The 23,253-nt window shown below is 39.2% G+C and overlaps 1 protein-coding gene across 2 annotated transcripts in view; it reads left to right on the plus strand.

Moving 5' to 3' along the window:
- VPS8 (vacuolar protein sorting 8 homolog (S. cerevisiae)) overlaps positions 1 to 23,253 on the plus strand; it is a 351,425-nt gene that overhangs the window by 32,543 nt on the left and 295,629 nt on the right. For both annotated transcript variants that reach the window (XM_006884085.1, XM_006884086.1), the window contains exons 7-13: positions 6,023 to 6,147; positions 7,855 to 7,941; positions 11,958 to 12,025; positions 13,233 to 13,386; positions 13,485 to 13,544; positions 15,690 to 15,797; positions 21,139 to 21,219. In XM_006884085.1, the coding sequence (XP_006884147.1) occupies positions 6,023 to 6,147; positions 7,855 to 7,941; positions 11,958 to 12,025; positions 13,233 to 13,386; positions 13,485 to 13,544; positions 15,690 to 15,797; positions 21,139 to 21,219 (683 nt within the window). The remainder of the gene's footprint in view (positions 1 to 6,022; positions 6,148 to 7,854; positions 7,942 to 11,957; positions 12,026 to 13,232; positions 13,387 to 13,484; positions 13,545 to 15,689; positions 15,798 to 21,138; positions 21,220 to 23,253) is intronic.

A 23,253-nucleotide genomic window follows, 5' to 3' on the forward strand; every position in this document is an offset into this window, starting at 1 on the left:
TCTCCACAACCTCGCCAGCATTTGTTGCTTGCTCTTCTGTTAAATTTTGCTAGTCTTACTGGAGTGAGATGATATCTCATAGTTGTCTTGATTTGCATCTCTCTCAAAGCTAGGGTTTTGAACATTTCTTCATGTGGTTGTTGGCCATCTGAATGTCTTCCTTGGTGAAGTGACCCAGACTCATTCTATGAAGCAAACATATCCTTGATACCAAAGCCAGGTAACGACACCACCGAAATAGAAAACTATAGGCCAATATCTCTCATGAACATTGATGCAAAATCCTGAATAAAGTCTTGGCCAATAGAATCCAATGCTACATAAAAAAAAAATTCACCATGACCAAGTGGGATTCATAATAGGTATGCAAGGATGGTTCAACATAAGAAAAACAGTAGGTGTAATTCATCACATTAACAAGGCAAAGAACAAGAACCATATGATCCTATCAGTTGATGTAGGAAAGGCCTTGGACAAAATCCAACACCCTTTCCTGATTATAACACTCAACAAAATAGGATTAGAGGGGAATGTCTTCAACATAGTAAAAAGTATATATGCAAACCCGAGAACCAAAATTGTTCTCAATGGAGAGAGATTAAAGGCATTCCCCTTGAGAACAGGAACTAGGCAAGGATGCCCACTATTACCTCTTCTATTCAATGTTGTATTGGAAATCTTAGTGATAACAATAAAACGAGAGAAGCAAGTAAGAGGTATCCAAATTGGCAAAGAGGAGGTAAAATTGTCTTTCTATGCAGATGATATTATAGTATACTTAGAAAACCCTAAAGACTCAGCAAGAAAACTACTGTACATAGTTGACCAATTTAGCAAAGTGGCAGGGTACAAGATCAACATACAAAAATCAATTGGATTTCTCTACAGTGACAAAGAGAATACAGAACTGGAGTTAAGGAAAACAGTACGCTTCACAGTAGCTAATCACAAGATTAAATACTTGGGAGTAAACCTAACCAGAAGCAAAAGGGATCTAGTCAAAGAAAATTACAAAACATTACTACAAGAAACAAAAAGAGACCTGGAGAAGTAGAAGAATATTTCTCTCTCATGGATAGGAAGACTCAATATAATGAAAATGACAATACTACCAGAGGCAATTTACATGTTCAGTGCAATCCCAATACCAACACCAATTCCATTCTTCAATGAGATGGAAAAGGCAATCTTCAATTTTACTTGGAATGGAAAGAGGTCCCGAATAAGCAAAGCACTCCTTAAAAAGAGAAACAAGGTCGGAGGCATCTGTCTCACTCCCTGATTTTAAATTCTACTACACTGTCATGGAGGTTTTAATGTTCTTAACTTTTAGCATATTGTTTTTTGTTGTTATGTGCTGTAAAGTCGCCTGTGACTCATAGTGACCCCCATGTACAGTAGCCCTAAACCCTGTTCTGTCCTGTGCCAATCTTATTGTCTCTGACACATCTACCTCCATTACCCCATTCACTGAGTCAGTCCATCTCATCAAGGGTATTCCTCTCCTGGACTGTCCTTCCACCCTCCCAAGCATGACATCCCTCTCCAAGAACTTGTCCCTCCTTGCAATGTGCCCAAAGTATGTCAGATGAGGCTTCAGAATCCTTACCTCCAAGGAGCAGCCTCTCCAGGACGAACCTGTTCGTTCTCCTAGCAGTCTATGGTATATTCAGTACTCTTTCTCTAGCACCACAGCTCAAAGGCATCAGTTCTCCTGTTATTCCTAGTCATTGCCAACTGTCTGTTGTATAGCAAGTTCCTGCAAAGGTTATCTTAGAAAATTATTTTTGCTTCAGAGACATGGGTTTACTATAATTTTGATATTGTGTATTCTGCTTTCTCCCATAACAAAAACCTAAATATATTAATAAATGCTAGAGCCATAACTTCCTCAGATGTAGTATTATTCCCACTTGTTACTTGTACTCTTGAAATTTTCCTTGTCTTTGCTTGTACTTATAAACTGATTTCTTGCTTTCCCTCCCCCCCCTTCTCTTGTTCTTTTCTCCATGGATTCAAAAGGAAAAGGTATAGTAATTTTCATTTGCATGAATGGATTTTTTTTAAAAAAGACCTTTTAAATGTTGAAAGAGAATACTATCAGTTACAGTCAATAACATTTTAAGAAATGCTTAGAGAAAAAAAATAGCTAATTAAAAAGCAAAGAATTGTTAAAAGTGATAAGTATATATGTACCTACAGTGTTATATTTTAACAGAATTTATTATTCAGAATCCCTAATTTGTTGTCTTTTAAAAAAAATCCAAGCCTTTTGCCATCAATATCCAATTTTCAGTTAGTGCCTTACTTTTTTTTGGTTTGCTTTTTAAACTGCCTAAGTATTGGCTCTTGAAAAATTTTTAAATGAGATAAAAGCTCCTGTGAAATAACCATTGCATGCCAAAATTCTCCTAAATGTTATCCAAACTTTTCTTCAGCCTTTTACCCTTGACTTGTCCACATCTTGAGCTTGGGCCCAGCAGTGACGGAGGACACTTGAGAGTGTAATGGGGAGCAGGTATTTTTTCTTTCAAATTAATGAGATGAAAAGTAGGCTGGAGAGTGAAGAGAGCTGTGAACTTCAGCTTGTATATTTCTGTCCAGGTTCTTTGGTTCCTTCCATATACCTGTAGAATCTTTTGGAGAGATTGTATGTTTGTTTTGACCAAGTACTTTTATTCTTAAGGATTATTCAAAATTGTACAGCATGCTTACTTTTAACAGGGGGAGCCTCTGCAGTCAGACTCTGTTTTCCTCTTTCCTCAGAAAGTTTACTTTTTCTGAATCAAGCCTAACTTGTATAATAGCAAGTTAGCTACTATGATTCTATAGACTGTATAACAGCAGTCCGAATTGAGGAAGATCTTTGAGGAGTTAAAGTAGATAACATTTTATACGCTGCTCATCACCTCGCTCCCTATCTTCTGCTGCAGCTGCTTTCTAAAAGAAATACGTGCATGAATATTATCTGTGAATCAGTTTCTGAAGGGGTGGTAGTGATATTTGAGAGACACAAGACTGACCATTTAGTGCAGTGTCTTACCTTACACATTCATTCATCTTAGCAACACAGTGAAGCAAGGGGAGTGTGCTGCTTTTGGTAGATGAAGATGGTGAGACAAAGGAAATGGAGCATTTCTAGGATGATCTAGGCATTAGTTGCTATGCCTGTAACTATAGGAGTAGGTGTGGGGTTAAGATCCAGCTTTCAGGTTTCATGGACATTAACGTAATTGTGGTTGTTGTTGATTGCCGTCAAGTCGAGCATGACTTATAACAACCCTATGAACAAAAGACCCGAAGCCTTTCTATAACTATTGTCATTTCTCCAAGTTCATAGTTTCCAGAGTCATGTTTAGGAAGTAGCGGCTACTCCTGCTTCCAAATACATTATAAAAATCAAAGCAATAATTGAGATTATTGTCATTAATCCAGTTATGTGGGGTGTAAGTTTGATATACCTACTCTTGACCTGCTGTCCCATTATCTAACATTTTACATAGGTAACAGTCTACTATTTTTCACACAGTAACGCCGTAGGTTTGGCAGTAAGGTTGCTAGATAAGAGTAAAACGGAGGCTGAAAGTTAAGATTGTGTATCAGCTGACTGGGCCATGATTGTCAGTGATTTGTCAGTTGAGAATGATGGAATTTGACAGGTATGTGAAGATGATGTGCTCTTCCGTCTTGTGATCCCATGTGGCCCTCCTGCGTTTTCCCTCACCAGCCTGGTCTTTGGAACATAACCATGCTGGTCGGTGTAGAAGGAGTGTACTCATTTTGGGAATAACCGAGGTCAATACTTTAGTGCCCTGTCTTAGCTAGTTTTCAGAACATGGGAACCAAGGCAGGAAAGGCATAGTCACAGTTGGGGTTTTAATCTAGAAGTTAGGTATATCCTCTTCTTTCCTTCATTTCTTCTCTATTATCTGGCTTTTCTTTGTTTCTGCTTCCTTTAAGAGTATCCTTATCCTCTGTTTTATCATTTTTTTCAACTACCCTATCCATACTTTCTCTTCATTTTCACAGTATTTAAATAGTTGAATTTAAACATACTCTGAGCTTAAATCTGAAAGCATCTTTATTCATTGGTGGATCAGAGCTATATGAGTTTGGATCACAATGCAGACACTGTAGAGGGCCCCAGACATACACAGTTTAAACATTATTCTGCGTGTAAGGCAGGAGGCCCAGACCTGACTGGCTTTTCTGTGAGATTAAGTCTCCTAACAGCTACTATCTTTGTTGTCTTTCGGTCTACCTGTTGTCTATACACAGCACACAGCAGTGGTATAGGGAGAGCAGTGCTGCCCAGCCTTCGTATCATGACGCTTTGCCAGATGAGGTGTGTAGATAGGACACCAACTGTCGAGGGTAATCATGACAAAATAAAGATCATGGAAAATGCGATTTTAGGTAGGCATTTTCGGTGGAATAAAACGTCAAATTTAGAATGAGGACAATTATAGAACAGAGGCAAGTTTGAACAATTTGAATTACTGGGAAAGAAAAATAAGAGAAGGCTGGCTAAGTGTATCAGAGGGCGGGGGGAAGTGGTAGTTCTATCTGTGAATAAAGGGAGCTCTGGTGGCTTAGTGGTGTTGAGCTGCACTGCTGACCCAAAGGCACACAGTTTGAATCCACCAGCTGCTCCAAGGCGGGATGATGGACAATCTCCTCCCTTGCAATTTACTGAAAACTCACTGGAAGGTCAGCTATGAGTTGGTTTCAGTTCAACAGCACGTGACAACCACATTCGTGAATAAAAAGAATTACTTTTTGTAGATTAAATCTTTAGTGTTTATGAGCTTGCTTTCTTTTTCAATTTTTACCTTAGGAGGCTAACCGCTAAAATGATTTTTGAGAACATGAGTATTTTCTGTGTATCCTGCGCAATACAGCCATTAAATTATTTTAGGACTTCTTGCAGAAGGAGAATTGCTCTTTGAGCCAGTTTATGACCTCAGTGGTATCAGTATTCACTGTGGCCAACGTGAGGACATTCCCAATACTGTTCTGTCAGTGCATGTCTTCAGGCTCTTTCTGGTAACGAGATTTACCGCTGTAGAAGGAAGATTTACAAATGTGCAGTCTTTATAGATGAGTATGAAATGCCTTCGTGGGTGGCTAGCTTGTTATTTGGGGGACAAAGTATATTCTCATGATCTTAACTTTCCGAGAGGTTGGAGTGGAATGGGGTGGTGAGACATAGCCCCAAAACTAGCTTGCAGATAGATGAGGGAGGCACAGAATGTGCTGGCATGGGGGTATAAGAAAATGCCTGAATATGGAAGTATAAAGGAGGGTTTCCCCCTCCCTCTTCTCCTAAATAGTTAGTTGTTAGGCTATGTCTTATAATATTTAAAATTTTTATTTTAAGTGGGTACAGTAATGAACTCTACAAAATAAGGAGAGTCCCCAGTGGAACATCTTTTAATTGTTAGGTAATAAAATACAATATATGAGTCGAGTGCCTCCATTGGAAGTCAGAGATGAGCAAGGTGAGATCTTTGCCCTTAAAGAATATAATCTTATAGCAGTATGAATTACTTGTCTTTGGCATATTAAATGATTATGCTTAAATACTTATACAGTGTAAAATTCCTTCTTTTTTTATGGTAATGTGAATGTAAACTTCAGCCAAATTCTAAATCAATGCATTTTGAGTTTAAAGTGTAAAGATATTTTCAAAGATAGTATTCCTTGATAATCTTGTGTCTTGAAAATAGAAATGCCCTTGAAAAGATGACACTTGAAAACTAGGTAGTTTGTTGAGGGAAATAATTTTGTAGAGATATTTTTCCTTACTATTAGTAAATTTTCTGTTATCTTTCCTTGTGGATCCATACATCAGTGTCATTTTTTTTAGTAGATGCTTAATAAACATATTTAAGATTAAGTATAACTTTATTATCTGCTTGTTTTGATTCTTGATACTTCTCAGGTATGTAAAAACATATATAGTGTATGTGTTCATCCTCTTCGATTCTTCCCATGACTTTATGAAACTCTTCCTTTATAGATCAGAATCAGGCTTTACGCCTCTGTCTGGGCAACACCAGCATGGGAGGTCAGTATGGAGCCATCTCTGCACTCAGTATCAACAATGACTGCTCCAGACTTCTCTGCGGCTTTGCCAAAGGACAGGTCAGATGGGAGCTTTCTTTTAAAATGCTGTGTCTGTAGAGCTACATAGAGATTCCTGAGTATTGGGCAGGGATCTGGAAAGACAGGGCAATAGTGGGCATAGATGGTAATTAATTTTATAAAGCGTGATGAATAGGAATGATTATGTGAAACACAGTGTGAATGAAGGATAGTGTGAAACACAATGTATAGGAACATTTTAAGAAAACCAATGTAAAATAAAAATGAAAATAAATTGTTGTAATAATTCTCAACTGAACCAAAGTGTGTAATTTTTAAGATCTGAATCTATAACGAGTCCCGGTGGCACAGTGGTTAAGGGCCTTAGTGCTAACCGAAAGCATAGCGGGCAGAGATCTGGCAGTCTGCGTCCGTAAAGGTGGTGGTGGTTCATTGCCATCAAGCTGGAAATGACTCATAGCTGATCCTCGAGTAGGTTTGATCTTCAGAATCTGTAAGCAGGAGTGACATCCACTTCCAACATGCCTCTGGAAACTCTGAACTTTGAGAAAGGCGATAGTTATAGAAAGGCTTCAGGCCTTTTATTCATTGGGTCGCTTTGAGTTGTGTTCTACTCGATGGCAGTCAACAACAACAGCAGCAGCAAATCATAAGGGCGGACATTGCCCATCTTTTCTCCCTTGGAGCAGCTGGTGGATTCGAACAGCTTGCCTTGGGGTTGGCAGCACAACTCTCAAGTCACTAGACCACCAGAGCTCTTGTCTGTAAACATTACAGCCTTGGTTGCCCTATGCGACTGCTCTGCTCTGTCTTACAGAGACGTGAATGGGAATTGACCCAGTGGCAGTGGGCGTGTGGTTTGGGTTTTATTTTTTTAATTAATTTATGTGTGTATATAAAGAAATAGCCTCTATTAGACAACCTGAAGATTATATAAAACATATTTCCTTACAGTTGTTGTTGGATACCTTTGAGTTGATTGCTGTTCATAGCGACTGCATGTGAGAGTAAAACTCTGCCCTCAAGTGTTCGCGAAGCTGTAATCTTTATGGGAGCTACCTAAGAGTAGTGTAGGTAATTGTGGCTGCTTTTAAAATATACTGTATTTTGCTTTTGGTATTCTTTTTTTTTTAATATATATATATATTTTATTATTTTTGTGTGCGTGTACCGTCAAATCAGATCTGACTGGTACAGGAGGAGATTGCCCCTCCTTCCCCGGCAGAGCATCTGGTGGATTCGAACCATGCACCTCTGGGATTGTAGTTGCAGCTTCTTGCCACTAGGCCACCAGAGCTCCCCTGCTTTTGATATTCTTAATACCATATTCTTGGAATACTATTTTGGTATTTCTTTCTTTCTGCTTTTGAAACTGGCAATGGGTTATGTTTTTCTTTCCTCATCTTCTGATTTATATATCACCAGCTGGTTTGGCAGTAAGCCTTTTCTGTAGTTTTTATCAGTGCTAAACAGATTGAATCATTAGAGCACTTTCTTTTACTTCTTTGTAGAAGAACATTAAACATTTAAAGGGAAAAGTAAGTTAGGTAGGATGAAGGCTAGATGAAGATAGACTAAAGGCCCTGGCTTTAATGAATCTGCGATCTCTAGTTATGTTTTAACTTTATAGTTCTTTGTCTGTAATGTTTATAGACCAGGAAGAGATTATATCTGCCAGAAGGCAGGATACTTAAGTCCAGAAAAGAGCAATAAATTTGTTTTTAAAAGCACTTAGTTGTCTTATAGATCACCATGTGGGACTTGGCCAGTGGAAAACTTCTAAGATCAATAACAGATGCTCATCCTCCAGGCACAGCAATCTTGCATATCAAGGTAATATCTTTGTTTTCTTTTTCTAATAATTCTTCTTATTCTGCTTTTGTATCTGTTTTTTCAGCAAGTTTTCCCACATTGATATTCAGAAGCCCAAAAATGTATTTAACATTAAGCTGAACATTACCTTATAAATAGAATCCTTTGAAATCAAGCTATCTCTTTTTTTTTTTTTTTTCTAACATGAGATTTTTCTCATGTTAAAACCAGAGATGGACTAACATGGAAATATTTGGTTTTAAGTTGTTTTGAAATCTAATAGGAATAACAGCAAAAAAGACCAGATTGCTATGGTTTTAGACTAGAAATTGGCAATAAGCAGAAATCGCTCTAGGCTGAAAACTCAGATCTTTTAAAAAGGTTTTACCTTTTTAAACCTTGAACAAGGTTTAATTCTCTCAGATTGTATTGCTGAGATGGTGTGCTCTGTCACCTTTTCGGGGAGCTCTGTTAAGTTCAGGGCACCACTTATGAGAGAACTAAGGCTCAGATTATACTTAGAAATTAATCTGTTGGTTTATTTTCTTTTAGGGCTTCAAAAAGGGAAAGCATTAAGATCTTATTCTTGCTTTCTCCTTACAGGCCTAGAAAGAAAATCACACTACTTAGGTTTACTCATTTATAAATAAACTACTCATTTGTAAAAGTACTCAAGCACGTTGGTTTTTGCACACTGTCAGGTCCATGTTCAGAAGCGTAAAGATGTAAAGGACTCTCACTGGGAAGTCTAAAATCAGATCTTCTAGATTTTAATCATGTACACATTTGGTCGCTTAGCTGTGCAGAGCTCTCATCTAGACACAGGCTTTTTAAAGTCTGCAGGCATCTGGAGTTTATGTGTCTGCATTGAGGTTAGTTACAAAAAAAGCCTTTTTAACAAAGCATCATTGAAACATTTAGTGACATTGAAAATGGCCAATATAAGTAAAAGTAGAAAGAATTCTTCTTTCCAACCTATCATGGCAGTTTGTCTTGACTTCTTTTCAATGATCTATACCAGCTTCAAATATGTTACAGTTGTTTATGGATATGACTTCTTTCCTTTAATAGGCTGTACGTTTTCTGAAGGATCTTTATTTCTGTTTTTGTTTTTAAGTATAATAGGTGCTCAGTAGCTGGTAGGAGGAATAATTAGTGAGTGACATTTATAAAATGCCAACCCTTTTATTAAAAATATCCACAAAATTTGACAGGGTACAACAGCAGGAAATGAGAGATAAAGGCAGAGAGCAAAGAGAAGAATACAACTGGAATTGTTTTGCTCAAGAGTGGTGGTGGTGAAGGTGGTTATTGCAGGTACCATGACATATGAAGAGGTTTGTTTGGTGCCGTCAAGTTGATTCCAATTCAGGATCTTACGTATGACACAGCTTGAAGCCCTGCCTGTTGGTGAGGAAGCCATCCTCATCATCTCTGTCATGTTTAAGTCCATTGTTGCAGTCCCTGTCGGTCCATCTCATGAGAGTCTTCCTCTCTTTCCTTGGCCCTCTCTCTGCCTTTCCAGCCTCTCCTGACAGCATGTGCAGAGTATGTGAGATGAATGAAGTTTCACCATCCTTGCCTCTAAGGAGCACTTTGGCAAGAGGGATATAAATGAACATTTCTGAAATAATGAATTAACAACAGCCCCTGGCATTGTTGCTCATTGTTCTCTGGATTTTTAGCCCCATATTCCATCAGTAACAGTCTGAGTCTCATCCTTATTATGAGTACAGTTCAACCTCCTCTTTGGTGGATTTCATGCTCACAAATTTACCTACAGAGTAAAAATACTGTGTTTTCACAGTCATTTGCAGTCATGCGTATGTGCAGAGTGATAAAATCCAGCTCATACTGGTTCAGAATTCACTAATTCATTGTTCTTGTGGACCTTATAAAACTTAACTATGTGAATAATAAGACTATTGTGTATTTATTTTAAAACTATATACTAATATTTAAGTACATTGTAAAACACATGGAAAATGAATAAATAGAAATGCATTCCACTGGACCGTCTCATGCATGCCTTGGAGAAGCATGTTTTCCATTTTGGCAGCTGCTTACCTAGGCTTCGAGAGCAGAGTGTGGAGCTTCTGTACCGTGCCTCTGTGTGTGGCAAACCCATTGTCTCTGCGTAGACTCCACCTCAGAGTGCCAGAATAGAACTGCCCCATGGGTTGTCAAGGCTATACATTTTTATAGCAAAAAACTGTCTTCATCTTTCTTCTTCAGAGTGGCTGGTGGGTTTGAACTCCTGACCTTTCATTTAACAGTGCAGTGCTTAGTCCATTGCTCTACCAGAACTCCTATGTGGTACAAAGGAGAAATAATTTTACAGTGACTTTTTGCCTCTCATTCATCACACAGACGTGCTACTACAGGATGGTTGTCTAACACGAAAATAACTTAATTTTGTACCCTACAGCATTCACATTTATGTAACTCATGACCTTAGTACTGGCAGTCAGCTTCCAAAAAAGAGCTGATGAAGACTTCATGAGTTAGAACATATTAGTGTCCAATATAGTGCTTGAAGATGAGCAGCCTAGATTGAAAGGCACTGTAAGTGGCTACGACTGTGGGCTCAGATGTATCAGTGATCTTGAAGATGGTGCTGAATCAGGCCCTGTTTCTTTCTAATATATATGTCATGTCTGTATCTATCTATGTATCTGTGTATCTCTCTATCTGCCTGCCTATCTACCTACCTATCTTTCTCTCTCTCTCTCTATATATATGTATATATATGACTGTGACTTAGAGCTAATGCTACAACAACCAACCACATAAAAATATTTTCATTGTAGGGGATTAACTTCAGTGATTCAGAAAACATATTCATATAAATATTTTTTAAAAAATACCAAATATCTTTATTCTGTCTCTATTAAAAACAAAAACACCCCAGAGGCAGTTTTTGAGAGGATTCTACCTTCGCAGATCTGCAAATATTTGAATATTGCAAAAACAAAACAAAGAAACTCACAGCCCAGAATCTGATACCCACTGACATCGAGTCAGAACCTCTCCTTGGGTGCTGTCAAGCTGATTTCTGCTCATAGTGACCCTGTAGGACAGAGGAAAACCCATAGGTTTTCCCAGGCGGTAATAGATACTTGGTGAGGGTGCAGTCAGAGTGCTCTTTGGAGGCAGGGATGATGAGGCTTCACCTCACATACTTTGGGTATGTTGCTAGGAGGGGCGGTTTCTTTGAGAAGGACTTAATTTTGGGAAGGGTGGAGGGTTGGTGAAGGAGAAGACGACCCTCAATCAGCTGGATTGACACGGTGACTGCTGCAATGGGCTCTGTGTGTCAAGAAGTGTGAGAATGGCTCAGGATACAACAGGGACCACATCTTTTGTTCATAGGGTTGCTGTGAGTTGTACTCAAGTCGATGACAACAATAACAATCTTTATGGGAAAGAATACTGGTTGTGAAGTAGGTTAAATACTGACTGTTAACTGGAAGATCAGCAGTTCTAAGTAATTAACTCCTCCAAAGGAGAAACATTTCTACTCTTTACGATTTACAGCTTTGGAAACCAATTGGTGGGTCACCATGAGTTAACTGTAGGGTTTTTTTATGGGAATCTGTATGGGAGCAGACTGCTGAGTCTTTCTCCTAAGGAATATACAGGTGGTTTTGAATTGCCAACCTTTCAGGTAGCAGCCAGGTGCTTTACCACTGCACCACTAGGTCTCCTTTCTCAAAAGCTAGACAAATGGAAATGTATTTGAAGTTGGCTAGTTCTGTTCATTTTAATATTCAAACTAGAGAATACAACTAGAGAGTCCTAGTTTACTCATTTCTTTCCCCATTCTGATGAAAAGTAATTATGCTTTTTTTGCAAGTCTTGGAGGTTTTTTGCTGAGGATCAATTTTATCCTTAAAGCTCTGAGATGAATATAGATTATTTCAAGTGCTTGTAAATATGTATGTTGCAGGTTAAAAAAATTTTATGTATTGTTTTCCTTTTACATTCTTTAATGTTGGTTAAAAATCTCAAAGAAAATAAATTTCTTCTCTGTTTAGTTTACAGATGACCCAACCTTGGCAATTTGCAACGACAGCGGAGGCTCTGTGTTTGAATTGACATTTAAGTAAGAGATTAATAGACATTTATTGACAAATGAAAAGATTATCTCTGGTTTAATAATTTAGAGTTGGACATGAAGAGATCTTGAAGGCCAATGTTATTGAAAATAGATTCCCATTATTTATTACAATTACCTAGAAAGCAACTGTACATACAGTGTTCTAGTCCTGGCCCCAGAATCTCTCTCTCTGTAGGTCTCAACTGAAATTTTAGACTCTTTCTTAGGGAATTTTTTTTTTTATGAGCAGCTAGACTTGGACTCTATAGTAGCACCGTTTCTTACTAAGTTTGGTTTAACCACAGTGGCAAAGTGGAAGAAAGCTTTTATTGCTTAGAATTACACTATTGCACTTTAAATGAGAGCAAAGAGCATCTAGATACAAGAATTTGTTTTAAAAAACATACAACATAAAATTTCATGTGGAATGTTTCCATTAAGTTCTTCAGGGCTGAGGGCTTTCTTTGTTTCTTTAGTTCCTAACAATGCTTAGCTGCAAGTCATTGTTTAAAACACTTATTTTATTCAGCTGGTATTATTGAACACCTCCTATTTGTAGGGATTGTTCTTCCTAGGTCCCTCAGTCTATGGACCATGTGGAGTCCTCTAACAGAACTTATATTCTAGTTGAGTTGAAGATACAGAGACAGACAATGATAAGCCAACACATCCCTGAAACAACTTCGGGATGCTATGAACAGTTAGACTGTTCATTGTGTTGAAGTGCACTTGAGGTCCATTCAGGAAGAGTCTCTTAGGAGGTAGCATTTGGGCAGACCTGAATGATGAGCAGTTCAACAAATACAAAATGCTGGGTGAACTGTTTAGAGGCAGAAGGATGTCCACCCACAGAGGCTTTGAAGTGAGCATCATGGGGCCTCCCGGCCTAACAGGAAGAATGCAAGTGTGTCTTGAGCAGAACTTTGTTAGGAAGAGCATTGGGAGACCATGAAAGACAAGTGTCAGATCAAATAGGCCTTAAAAGACATTGGTCAGGAGTTTGGATCTTGTATTTCATATCATGACAGGTCACTGGAATGCTTTGAACAGAAGACTGACAAGTCTTAGATAAGGTCATGCTGCTGTCTTGTGATGCTGGATTGTTGGAGACAAAAGTAGGGTTTAGGAGGCTGTTTTAGCAGTCCAAGCTAGGGATGATTGTGCCTTTGATCATTGTGAAATGGAGTCTGACTTTTTGAGGTTATATTTTCAGGAGGGTGATGGGAGTGAGAACATGTGAATCTAGATGCCTGTTCAGTGGTTCCAAGGGTGAAGTTTGCTGTATCGAGCCTCTGCATTCTAAGCCCGAATTGAAGGATCACCCCATCACACAGTTTTCTTTGTTAGCCATGGCATCCCTAACAAAGGTAGGTGTATTCAGAGGATGAAATTGTTAACTCTTAAAAGCTTTGAATATAAAAAAATTAAAACAGGGTAAGTATCGGAAATGTGTTTTCTCTTGTAGATCCTGGTCATCGGCTTGAAACCATCCTTGAAAGTATGGATGACTTTTCCCTATGGACGGGTGAGTAAACTTGTCTTACAGGCAAAACCATGGAAAGGGACAAGCAAGTCAGGAAGTTGAAATCAGGATGACTTGTAAGCAGCAAGCTCAGTGAATTATAGGATTATCAGGAAAGTAGATAAAGTAGCCAGTGCTTCAAAAGAGGATTGTCTGCACTTACCTTGAAGTGCCTGCTGCATAAGCTGGTGACTAGAGCAGTGTCTGAGGGAACCATGAGGACTACACTTGTCTACCTTTATCATTTTCAGTTTTTTCTCTCATCAACAGCATAGAACTGGCTTTTGTTTTTAACCTCCACTTGACATTCTGAGTATTGCTGTCTGAATGTTTTGTGATCACACCTGATTTCATGCATGGGTAGGCCTAGGCTCATTTACTGCCCATTTGAGCACAGTAAAATCCCTGATCAGGTGTAAAGCTAGAGGATAAGCTGGAGTATCGATTCCCAGCTCCAGTTTCCATTGTTGGAGAGACATTTGTTTCGGGTGGCTGCTGCACGGAGGTAAGGCTGTGCTCACCCTCATTTACTGACAGCACCCCTTGTGCTCTAAGACCTAGCATGCACTGCTGCTTCTTCATGCCCTTATGTTGGCTTCTGTCTAATATTTTACTTTGGGGCATGCTACTTTCCTATAAATGTATTATATATTCCTGAGTTTACTGTTATTTTTTTCTCCTGCTTGTGTGTTTTCAGAGAGTTTTCTTCCTTCCTCTGAATGTGGTGGGCTGAAGGTGCAGAATGATGGTTAATAGACCTCTGCCTAGTTAATAAACTGCTCACTCAGGCCACTCTCCTGTTGTGTTGTTGGTACATCTGTTTCTCAGGGCTCCATGTGGAGTAGGCCTGCTCTTGCAGAGGGCAACACTGGCTTAGATCACCATTAACTTTTCACTTAGCTTCCTTGGTGGTATGTGTCTGCATCTTTGTATGTTTTTCACTGTTATGTTTTCCAGCATTTTGGTAAACATTTTCAAACAAATAACAAAATTCAGTTTCATTGAACACTTATATACTAATATGTACTTATATCGTATACTCACTATCTAAATTCTACCATCCCTATCTAAATTCTACCATTCGCAGTTTTACTGTACTTTGTTTAATATCTTTGAGCATACTGCTAGGAGAGACTATTCGTTGGAGAGGACTTTCATGCTTAGGAAAGTGGAGGGACGGCAAAGGAGAGAATGACCCTCAACCAGGTGCATTGACACCGTGACTGCATCAATGGGCTTGAGTGTGTCAGAGGTGGTGAGGATGGCACAGCATAGGGCAGTGTTCAGATCTATTGTTCATAGAGTTATACTAGACTCAACAGCACCTAACAGCAACAACATGTTCATTTATCCAACTCTCTCTTTTACTTTTGATACATTAAAAAGAAATCACTGGAACCAACATTTTCCCCCCTCAATATTCAACCTTAGTAAATTTCCTTTGTTAGCTAGAATTCAAGATTTATTTAGTGTTAAAATACATGTACTACTAAATATATGAATCTTTACATTTGGCCAGTGTATATTCCAAACAATTCCAAACAACTCTAAGAGATACAGCAGGAATGGCATCTACTTCCTAAATAAGATGCCTCTGAAAACTCTATGAACTTTGAGAAATGACAGTAGTTATAGAAAGGCTTTAGGTCTTTTGTTCATAGGGTCGTTATGAGTCCTGCTCAACTTGATGGCAATCAGCAACAGCAACAACAAGAAACAGAACACAGCCTTTTTTGACAGACTTCCAATGAGAAATCTAGAGACTCTATGTCAGGATTTTTTGTTGTTGTTGTTGTTATGTGCCATCGAGTTGCTTGCGACTCATAGCGACCCCATGTACAAGAGCCCTAAACGCCGTTCTATCCTTTGCCAACCTCGCTGTCTCAAACACACTCATTCCCACCACCCCACTCAGAGAATCGATCCATCTCATCGAGGGTCTTCCTCTCCTGCGCTGTCCATCCACTCTCCCAAACATGATGTCCCTCTCCAAGGACCAGTCCCTCCTTGCAACATGCCCAAAGTATGTCAGACGAAGCTTCAGAATCCTTGACTCCAAGGAGCATTTGTTTTGTTTAACTGGACTTTTCTTTCCAGCCTTCTTTCTGTTAGTTGTGATGACTTCCTGGTTTCTCCCTTCTCATCTAGATGGATCCTTCCAGTGTCCCCTTGCTGGCCTGGCACTTTGTGGCCGTGCATAACTACGTGAACCCCATGCTTGCCTTCTGCAGGGGAGACGTGGTTCATTTTCTGTTGGTAAGTCTTGATGTAATACTAGATCTGTGTAAAGTCCTTTATCTTTTTTTCCCTGATTTAGTAGTGATTTAATATTGTTTTAAAGAGATAGCCTGTCATAACTATTTAGTGAAAGAGTGATTTAACTTTGATGGCTTTAAAATGGTTAACATGGAAAGAACTGGTGAGTCTCTGTTCCGTGCCCCTTTGTGATTTATTTCTCACTTGACTAACAAATTACTAGCACATAAGTCTGTCTGAGTCAGAATCCGTTCAGTGGCACACACTACAGAGTGTGTGAATGGACATGTGTGTGCACACATGTTTCTGTCTATGCATGTGTATTTTTTAGTTCTAGGGCAAATATCATTGAGCACCTACTGTGTTTTTTACTCTGTGGTAAACAGAAGAGGCAATTGAAGCAGGACAAAACATTTTTTCCCTTTCACACACAGCTTATACTATTGTTTGAAAGGCACAAGCAGTGCACTCATCAGTATTGAATAGGATAGTAAGGTCTCAACTGCTTAATCAGAATTACTGTTTGTGTGAGTTCAGAGCACAGACAGTGGTCCTGGAAGACTTTCTGATGGATGTAGGGCAAACTCTGTAGGAAGGGTAGGTGTGCATCCTGGGAAATTAGAAGTGGCAGAGGGAAGAATGTGCCTGCATAGCCTCTTCTTGGATTGCCAGCTCAGTGAAATGAGTACACCACCACCCATTTCACCTCTCAAGCCAGAAGCCCAGGAGTTGTCTTTGAGTTTTCCTTCTCCATATGTATCTACTCCATCAACCAGTCCTGTTGACTCTACTTCGACACTTTCTTTAATTTGGCTGCTATTCTTCTCCTTCATTGCCATTTTATAACCACACATGTTCTCGCCTCACCTCTGCAGTAGCCTTCAAGCTAGTCTAGCCTCAGTCACTTTACCTATAGCACTGCCTTCACCAGGAATGCACTGTGTTCTCATCCACTTCATCTTAGTTCGTAGATAACATTGTCTTGTCAGATCTTCTAAACCAAGATCGAGTTTCCTCTTATACACCTCACACCAGTGAGACTGTTTTTCTTTGATGACATTCACTACTTTTTAAATCACTTGTTTGGTATTTTCTTCCTCACTACACTGAAAGTTGAAACTGAGGAGGACCTGACGCACTTCCTGCAGAGGGTCAAGGACTATAGTAGTATTCAATATGAACTGAAGCTCAGTATCAAGAAGACAAAGATTCTCAGCACTGGGCCAATTGGCAGCACCATGATGGATGGAGAAGAGATTGAGGTTGTTAGCAATTAATAGCTTGCTCAGCTCTACAATCAACACTCTTTAACACCAGTAGTCAGGAAATAAAAAGACAAATTTTATTGGGAAAATCTGCTGTCAGGGACCTCTCCAGAGTACTGAGAAGCAAGAATGTCAGTCTAGAGACTAAGGCACACCTGATCCAGTCCATGGTCTTCACAAGTACTTACTGTGCCTCAGAGACCTGGACAGTGACTAAGGATGGCAGAAGAAAAATTGATGCCTTTGAGTTATGGTGCTGGAGAAGAGTCTCGAACATACCATGGACCTCTAAGAAAACAAATAGGTCTGTCTTGGAGAGGATGAAGCCAAGTTTCTCTTTGGGTGCTAGGATTTTGATGATCTGTCTCACAAACTTTGGGCATGTTGCCGGGAGGGACCAGTCCTTGGAGAAGGACATCATGCTTTGGAGGCGTGGAGAGACAGTGCAAGAGAGGAAGACCTCAGATGAGATCGATTTATACAGTAACTGAGGTAATGAGAGTAGGTGTGTCAGAGACATTGAGAGTGGCTCAGGACAGGATAGGCATCAGAGCTGTCGTACATAGGGTCACTATGAGTTGCAGACGACTCGGTGGCACATAACATAATATGGGGTGAATCTAGAACAGGAATTGATACAGTATGGCTCATAGGCAGACTCTGTTTTTATCAATGTTTTTGAAGCACAGCTTTGTCCATTTATTTATGTGTTATTTATGTCTGCTTTTGTCTGATATTTGCAATGTTGATGAGTGACAGAAATCTGCAGTGTGGTCTGTCAGCCTGAATATTTGCTGTGTGGCCCTTTATGGGAAAGATGTGCTGAGCCCTGATCTAGATTATACGAAGATTGGACTGGATTGCTCGCTAGTAGGGAGGCATCATGAGTAAAGGGGATAAAGATGTGATCAAAGCAATCTTTTAGGGAGATCAGCCCAGGAGTAGCAAATAGAAAAGTTACAGGAGCTGAGAGGGAAATGGGAAGCTTCACTTTTGGGATAAAGCAGGTGTTTAGACTGGAGATATTGCTTAAAGTGAGAATTTGGATAGGATGGAATTTTAATGAAATAACAAAACTTCTCATATCTTGGATCTGGGTACCAAAAGAAATGAAAGAAACATCACTTTTCTGACTTTTCCATTTTAAAAGCCCGAGATATTTAAAAGGAAAATGGGAGAGAAAATATTAGGGAAAGACTTCATCAAATATATTGACTTAGATGTGAAGATATGATTTTGAAAGGTTATATCAAAAAAAGATATAGAGCCATTTTTACTTGTTTTACTAATAACATGTCATTTGGATGTTATGGTTTTGTCATGTAGCTGGGTAAACTATCTTTATAACTTATAAAAATTAAAAAATTTATGTTATATAAAAAAGAATGTGTTGTGTTCTATCAAGGAATACAGAGATAATTTTAGGATATAATGAAAATTTCAGAAGAGGAAAATTGGTTAGGGCTGTGAAAATCAAAGGCTTGTAACCGTATGTGACCTTGGAGGCCAGGTGTACAAGAGAAAGGAAAAATAAACAGGGAAAAAGTTTCTCCAACTCCTGAAAGTTGGAGGGAAATGGATCAGTATGGCTTCATACAGTAAAATGTATATGGGGACCCAAGAGGGAAGAGGTGGGAGCAGAGTGGTGAGGATGGGCAGAGGGGATGTCATAGGGTCACACAATTTGATGGGTAGAGGGAGGGGGAATGGTAAAGGAAATGGGAAAGATCTGACAGGAAACCGAAAACACAGGGTAAGATGGGCATAATTGAATGGGGCTTCAGTTTTTAAAACACAAGGTATGGGAGTGATTGTAGGAATGACAATGTGAATGAAGGAAAGTGTGAAACACAATGTGTATGGATTTTGTATGCAAACCAATAAAAAATAAAAATGGAAAACAAAAAGACTTTATACAAAGGAAAAACAAAGGAGGCGAGACTGTGACAGTATCAATTCCAGGTTAATACACAGTGTCCAAGGAAGGTCAGGGAAGAAGACTGGAAATAAGTCACCTGGACACAGCAAGAAGTTGTTCTTTAGAAACATCCCAGAATATTTCTAAACACTATTTTTTAACAGAGAAGAGGGAGAAAGTTAGATTTAGGGCTTTGTTAAAGACATGAGTAGAAGACCAAACTCACATAATAGGGTTTGATTGTAAGAGGAAGGAGCATAAAAAGATGCTAGTGAGGAAAGTAAATCAAAAGGAAGTTTTTGTTTTGTTTTTAAGGTGAGATGTTAGATACCCGTTTGCCAGCTAGAAGAAAGGTCTCTGCAGGCAGGAGTGTCTTGAACAAGCTATCCAGGCAGGAACAGTATTACCCAGTGAAGGGGGGAGGTGAGATTTAGAGAAATACAGGTGAGGTTCTTTCTTTCATAACTTTAGAAAATTTTAGAGAAATAGTTATAATGTTAACATCAATCTTTTTGATTTATGAAGCAATTTAGTACATGCAACATATAGAAAAAATCATTTGGTGCCATTTTAATTTTACAGTGAAGAATCTGAGAATTGGTCACACAGCTCTAAGTGTGGAACTCGCACTTAAATATGGGCCTTCTGAAGTCCATGCTCATTTACCAGCATGTCTTCTGTGATGGGGTATCTGCTGCAGGCAGGATTGGAGTGCCTGAAGGACACCAGTTTTGTGTGGAGGTTCCTGGCAAGTTCAGCTAGTACAGACGAAGAGACTTCAGGGCAAAGAATTGGGGCCCCAGGGAAGACATCTAGAACACCACTGTGGGGAGTGGGTGTAAGAAAAGCCAGGATGAATCAGATATCCTGAAATGTGAGCTGCTTAGGTTTATGCTGTGCTGTGTCTTTTCCAACATGCTTTATTATTTTCAGAGCAGAAGTAAAGAAAGCATACACTAGGGATCATCAAGGATTATAACATGAACATGTACTCAGTTATGAATAAAATATTGATGCTAAAGGTTCTTTGAGTGCTTTTAAGCTCTTTCCTCATAATTCAGAGAAGCCTCATTTTGGCTTTGAAACTTCTTTTTTGTTAATGTACATTTGCTGGACTTCATTTCACTCTTATACCAATTCCACCTTATGCTTTCACTCTGTCTGAATACAGTAATTGATGAGATGAAGCCAAGTTGTTCTGAATTATGACGGAATGAAAATTATGCTATAGCCTTTGCTAATATTGACAACTAAATTGCTGAATGTGATACTTTCTTTAGTTATCAATGTTTCCTTAGTTATCACTTCAAATAGTTATCAGTAGTATCAGCATTTTGGGCTGTTGTTGTTAAGTCTAGTATGACTCATAGCGACCCTATGAACAAAAGATCTGAACCCTGTAATACCCTGCGCCATCCTCACACTTCCTGACACAGAAGAGCCCATTGGAGCACTCACCGTGGCGTCCACCTAGTTGAGGATCTTCCTCTCCTTTGCCAACCCTCCACCCTATCCAGCGTCATGTCCTTCTTCAAAGAATAGCACCTCCTAGCAACATGCCCAAAGTACGTGAGGCAAAGCCTCATCATTCTTGCCTCCAAAGAGCACTCCAGCTGCACCCTCTCCAAGACATACTATTTGTTCTTTTGGCCGTCTATGGGATGTTCTGTTCTTCTCTCTGACACCATAGCTCAAATGTATCAATTCTTCTTCTGTCATTCTTATTCACTGACCAGCTCACAGAAGCATAGCAAGACTATGGCCTGAATCAGATATCCCTTAGTCTTCAGACTGACATCATTATTCTTCAGTAATTTGGAGAGAACCATAACTGCTGATTTTCCCAGTGCAATGCATCTCTTTACTTCCTGACTGCTAGTACTAAGGGAGTTAATTGTGGATCCAAGCAAGATGAAGCTGTCTATCAGTCCAGTAGTAAGAATCTTTGTTTTCTTGACATTGAGACACAATCCATACCTAAGGCTGCCTTGATTGATCTTCTGTAACAAGTGCATCAAGCCCTCCTCACTTTCAGCCAACAAGGTTGTGTCATCTGCATCGTGGGTAGGAATCATTTTATAGATGGAATAGAATTGTTTAAAAATGTCTCTGGTAACAGCTGCTATTTAGGTTGCCTTTCTTTTCTCTCCTCATCAAGGTTAAGCGAGATGAATCTGGAGCAATACATGTTACGAAGCAAAAGCACCTTCACCTCTACTATGACCTCATCAACTTTACCGTGAGTATTGTTCAAAGCCAAGCTCCTCATTTATTTCCACGTCATTGTTCTGACTGGTTTATTAAAGCTAACAGGATTTCTGCTCTGAACCATGCCATTTAGGATCAGATAAAATAAGGACAGAAGTGAAGTCCAGCTTCTGTTTAATGAAGTCTGAGTTTAGTGTGAAGCCACGTAATGATCACCTCTAAGCCTTGTGTCCTGCTGAACACTGGTGGTATCAGGGAAGTTTTCTTCAGTGTCATGGTTAGATCAAAGGGGAGCTGGAATTCAGGAGAATTCCGGGGGATCTCTGTGGGATCATTGCCTTGCCATCTCTGCAAGTGTGTGATTTTATTTCTGATTTTGTCCTGATTGGCTCAGGAGCTTATGCAACCTCTTCTTTGCTTGTTACTAAAAATTTTTTAGAGAATTCGCTCCCTACCATACATCTCAGTCCTGACTGACTTCTTGGTTTCAGAAAGAGGGAGGATTTTTTTTGGTAGCAAAGATTTTTTTTTTCCCCTCATTTTGAAATAGTGAATTAGTTGTGAGAATTATTTCTAGGTTTCTGTGATTAGTGTTTTTAATACATCTGCATCTGATATTCAGTAAAATGTTATGAATATTTATGAATGCATATTAAACTCATTGCTGTTAAGTCAATACCAGCTCATAATGACTCTACAGTATAGGGTAGACCCATCTCCGACCCCCAGGGTTCCCAGTCATGAATCTTTACAGGAGTGAATTGCCATTTCTTTTCTCCCATGGAGCTGCTCTGGATTTGAACTTCCAGCCTTTTGATGACCAGCTAGCTGAGTGCTCACCCATTGAGCTATACAAGCTCACCATTGTTGATTCCTGGTAACCCTGCTGGGCAGAGTGTTACCCAGTTGGGTTTCTGAGTCTGTAAATCTTTACAGAAGCAGATTGTGCCTGCTTTCTCTTGATCAATAGCTGGTGGGTTCACATCACCTTTTGGTTTGCAGCTAAATTTTTAACTACATCATTATCAGGGCTCTCTATTTTTAGGAATATAACTGTCCTTCAGTATAAGACAGGCTCATTTTTCTAATGAAAGGGATAGTAGATGCCTTTATCCCCAACTTGATAACACTTGACTTTTAAGGATGAAATACTCAGATCTCTTATTTATAATATATGATTTGTTAATTTAGTTGCAAGTTGCATTTTAAACTAACAATTAGATTTTATTTAAATACTTCTTCTATACACATTTCATGAGATAATATTATTCAGGTGCCTCCCATGCATGCAACACTCCAGTGTCTTTGTAACCAGCATCTCCTCTTGTGAAATCATCTCACAATTTTCCAAAATTCATTATTGTCACTTCCATTTCAGATGTTCTGATACGGCATTTAACAAACTCTGCATAAGCTCCTACCACTGGAGAATGTTTTACCAATCACGCATAGCCATTCTCAACATAATTGATATTTTTATTTGTTCTATGGAATGTCCATGATGTGACCAGTAGCTGCATTGCTTTGTAAATGGCCTTTCAAGGATTTGCTTATAAAGTCGTTACTATGTGTAATTTTGAGGACCTAACCCACCCCTGGCAAGAGTTAAGCCCTCAACTGCCAGCTGAAAAGTTGGCAGTGTGAACCCACCCGGAGCACCGCAGAAGATAGGCCTGGTGATCTGCTTTTGAAATGTCACAGTCTTGAGAATGCTGTTTCTGCATACATGGCGACTCTGGATCATAACTGACTCAGAAACAACTAACAACCACTACCACCTCAGAAATTTATAGATTTTCTTTGTAATTCCCCTCTTTCATGCTCTCTCTCAACCTGTTGGCCTCTGGAAGCACCTAAACACTAGTCCTAGGTAAAGTTTTATAAGGCGCTCTGGTGGCACAGTATATAGTGTTGAGATTTACAGTCTTGGAAATCCAGTAGACGGTTGGTCACTGTAAGTTGGAATCAACAGCAGTGAACAAGAAGACTAATTAATGTTAAATAATGTGTCTCTCTTAAATTATAATTTCTTTTTAAGAAAGGATTTCTATAAGAGCCTCTTAAA

Source organism: Elephantulus edwardii, unplaced genomic scaffold (assembly GCF_000299155.1).
Source record: "Elephantulus edwardii isolate Elephantulus edwardi_28Jun2011 unplaced genomic scaffold, EleEdw1.0 scaffold00031, whole genome shotgun sequence".
NCBI classification, from domain to species: domain Eukaryota; kingdom Metazoa; phylum Chordata; class Mammalia; order Macroscelidea; family Macroscelididae; genus Elephantulus; species Elephantulus edwardii.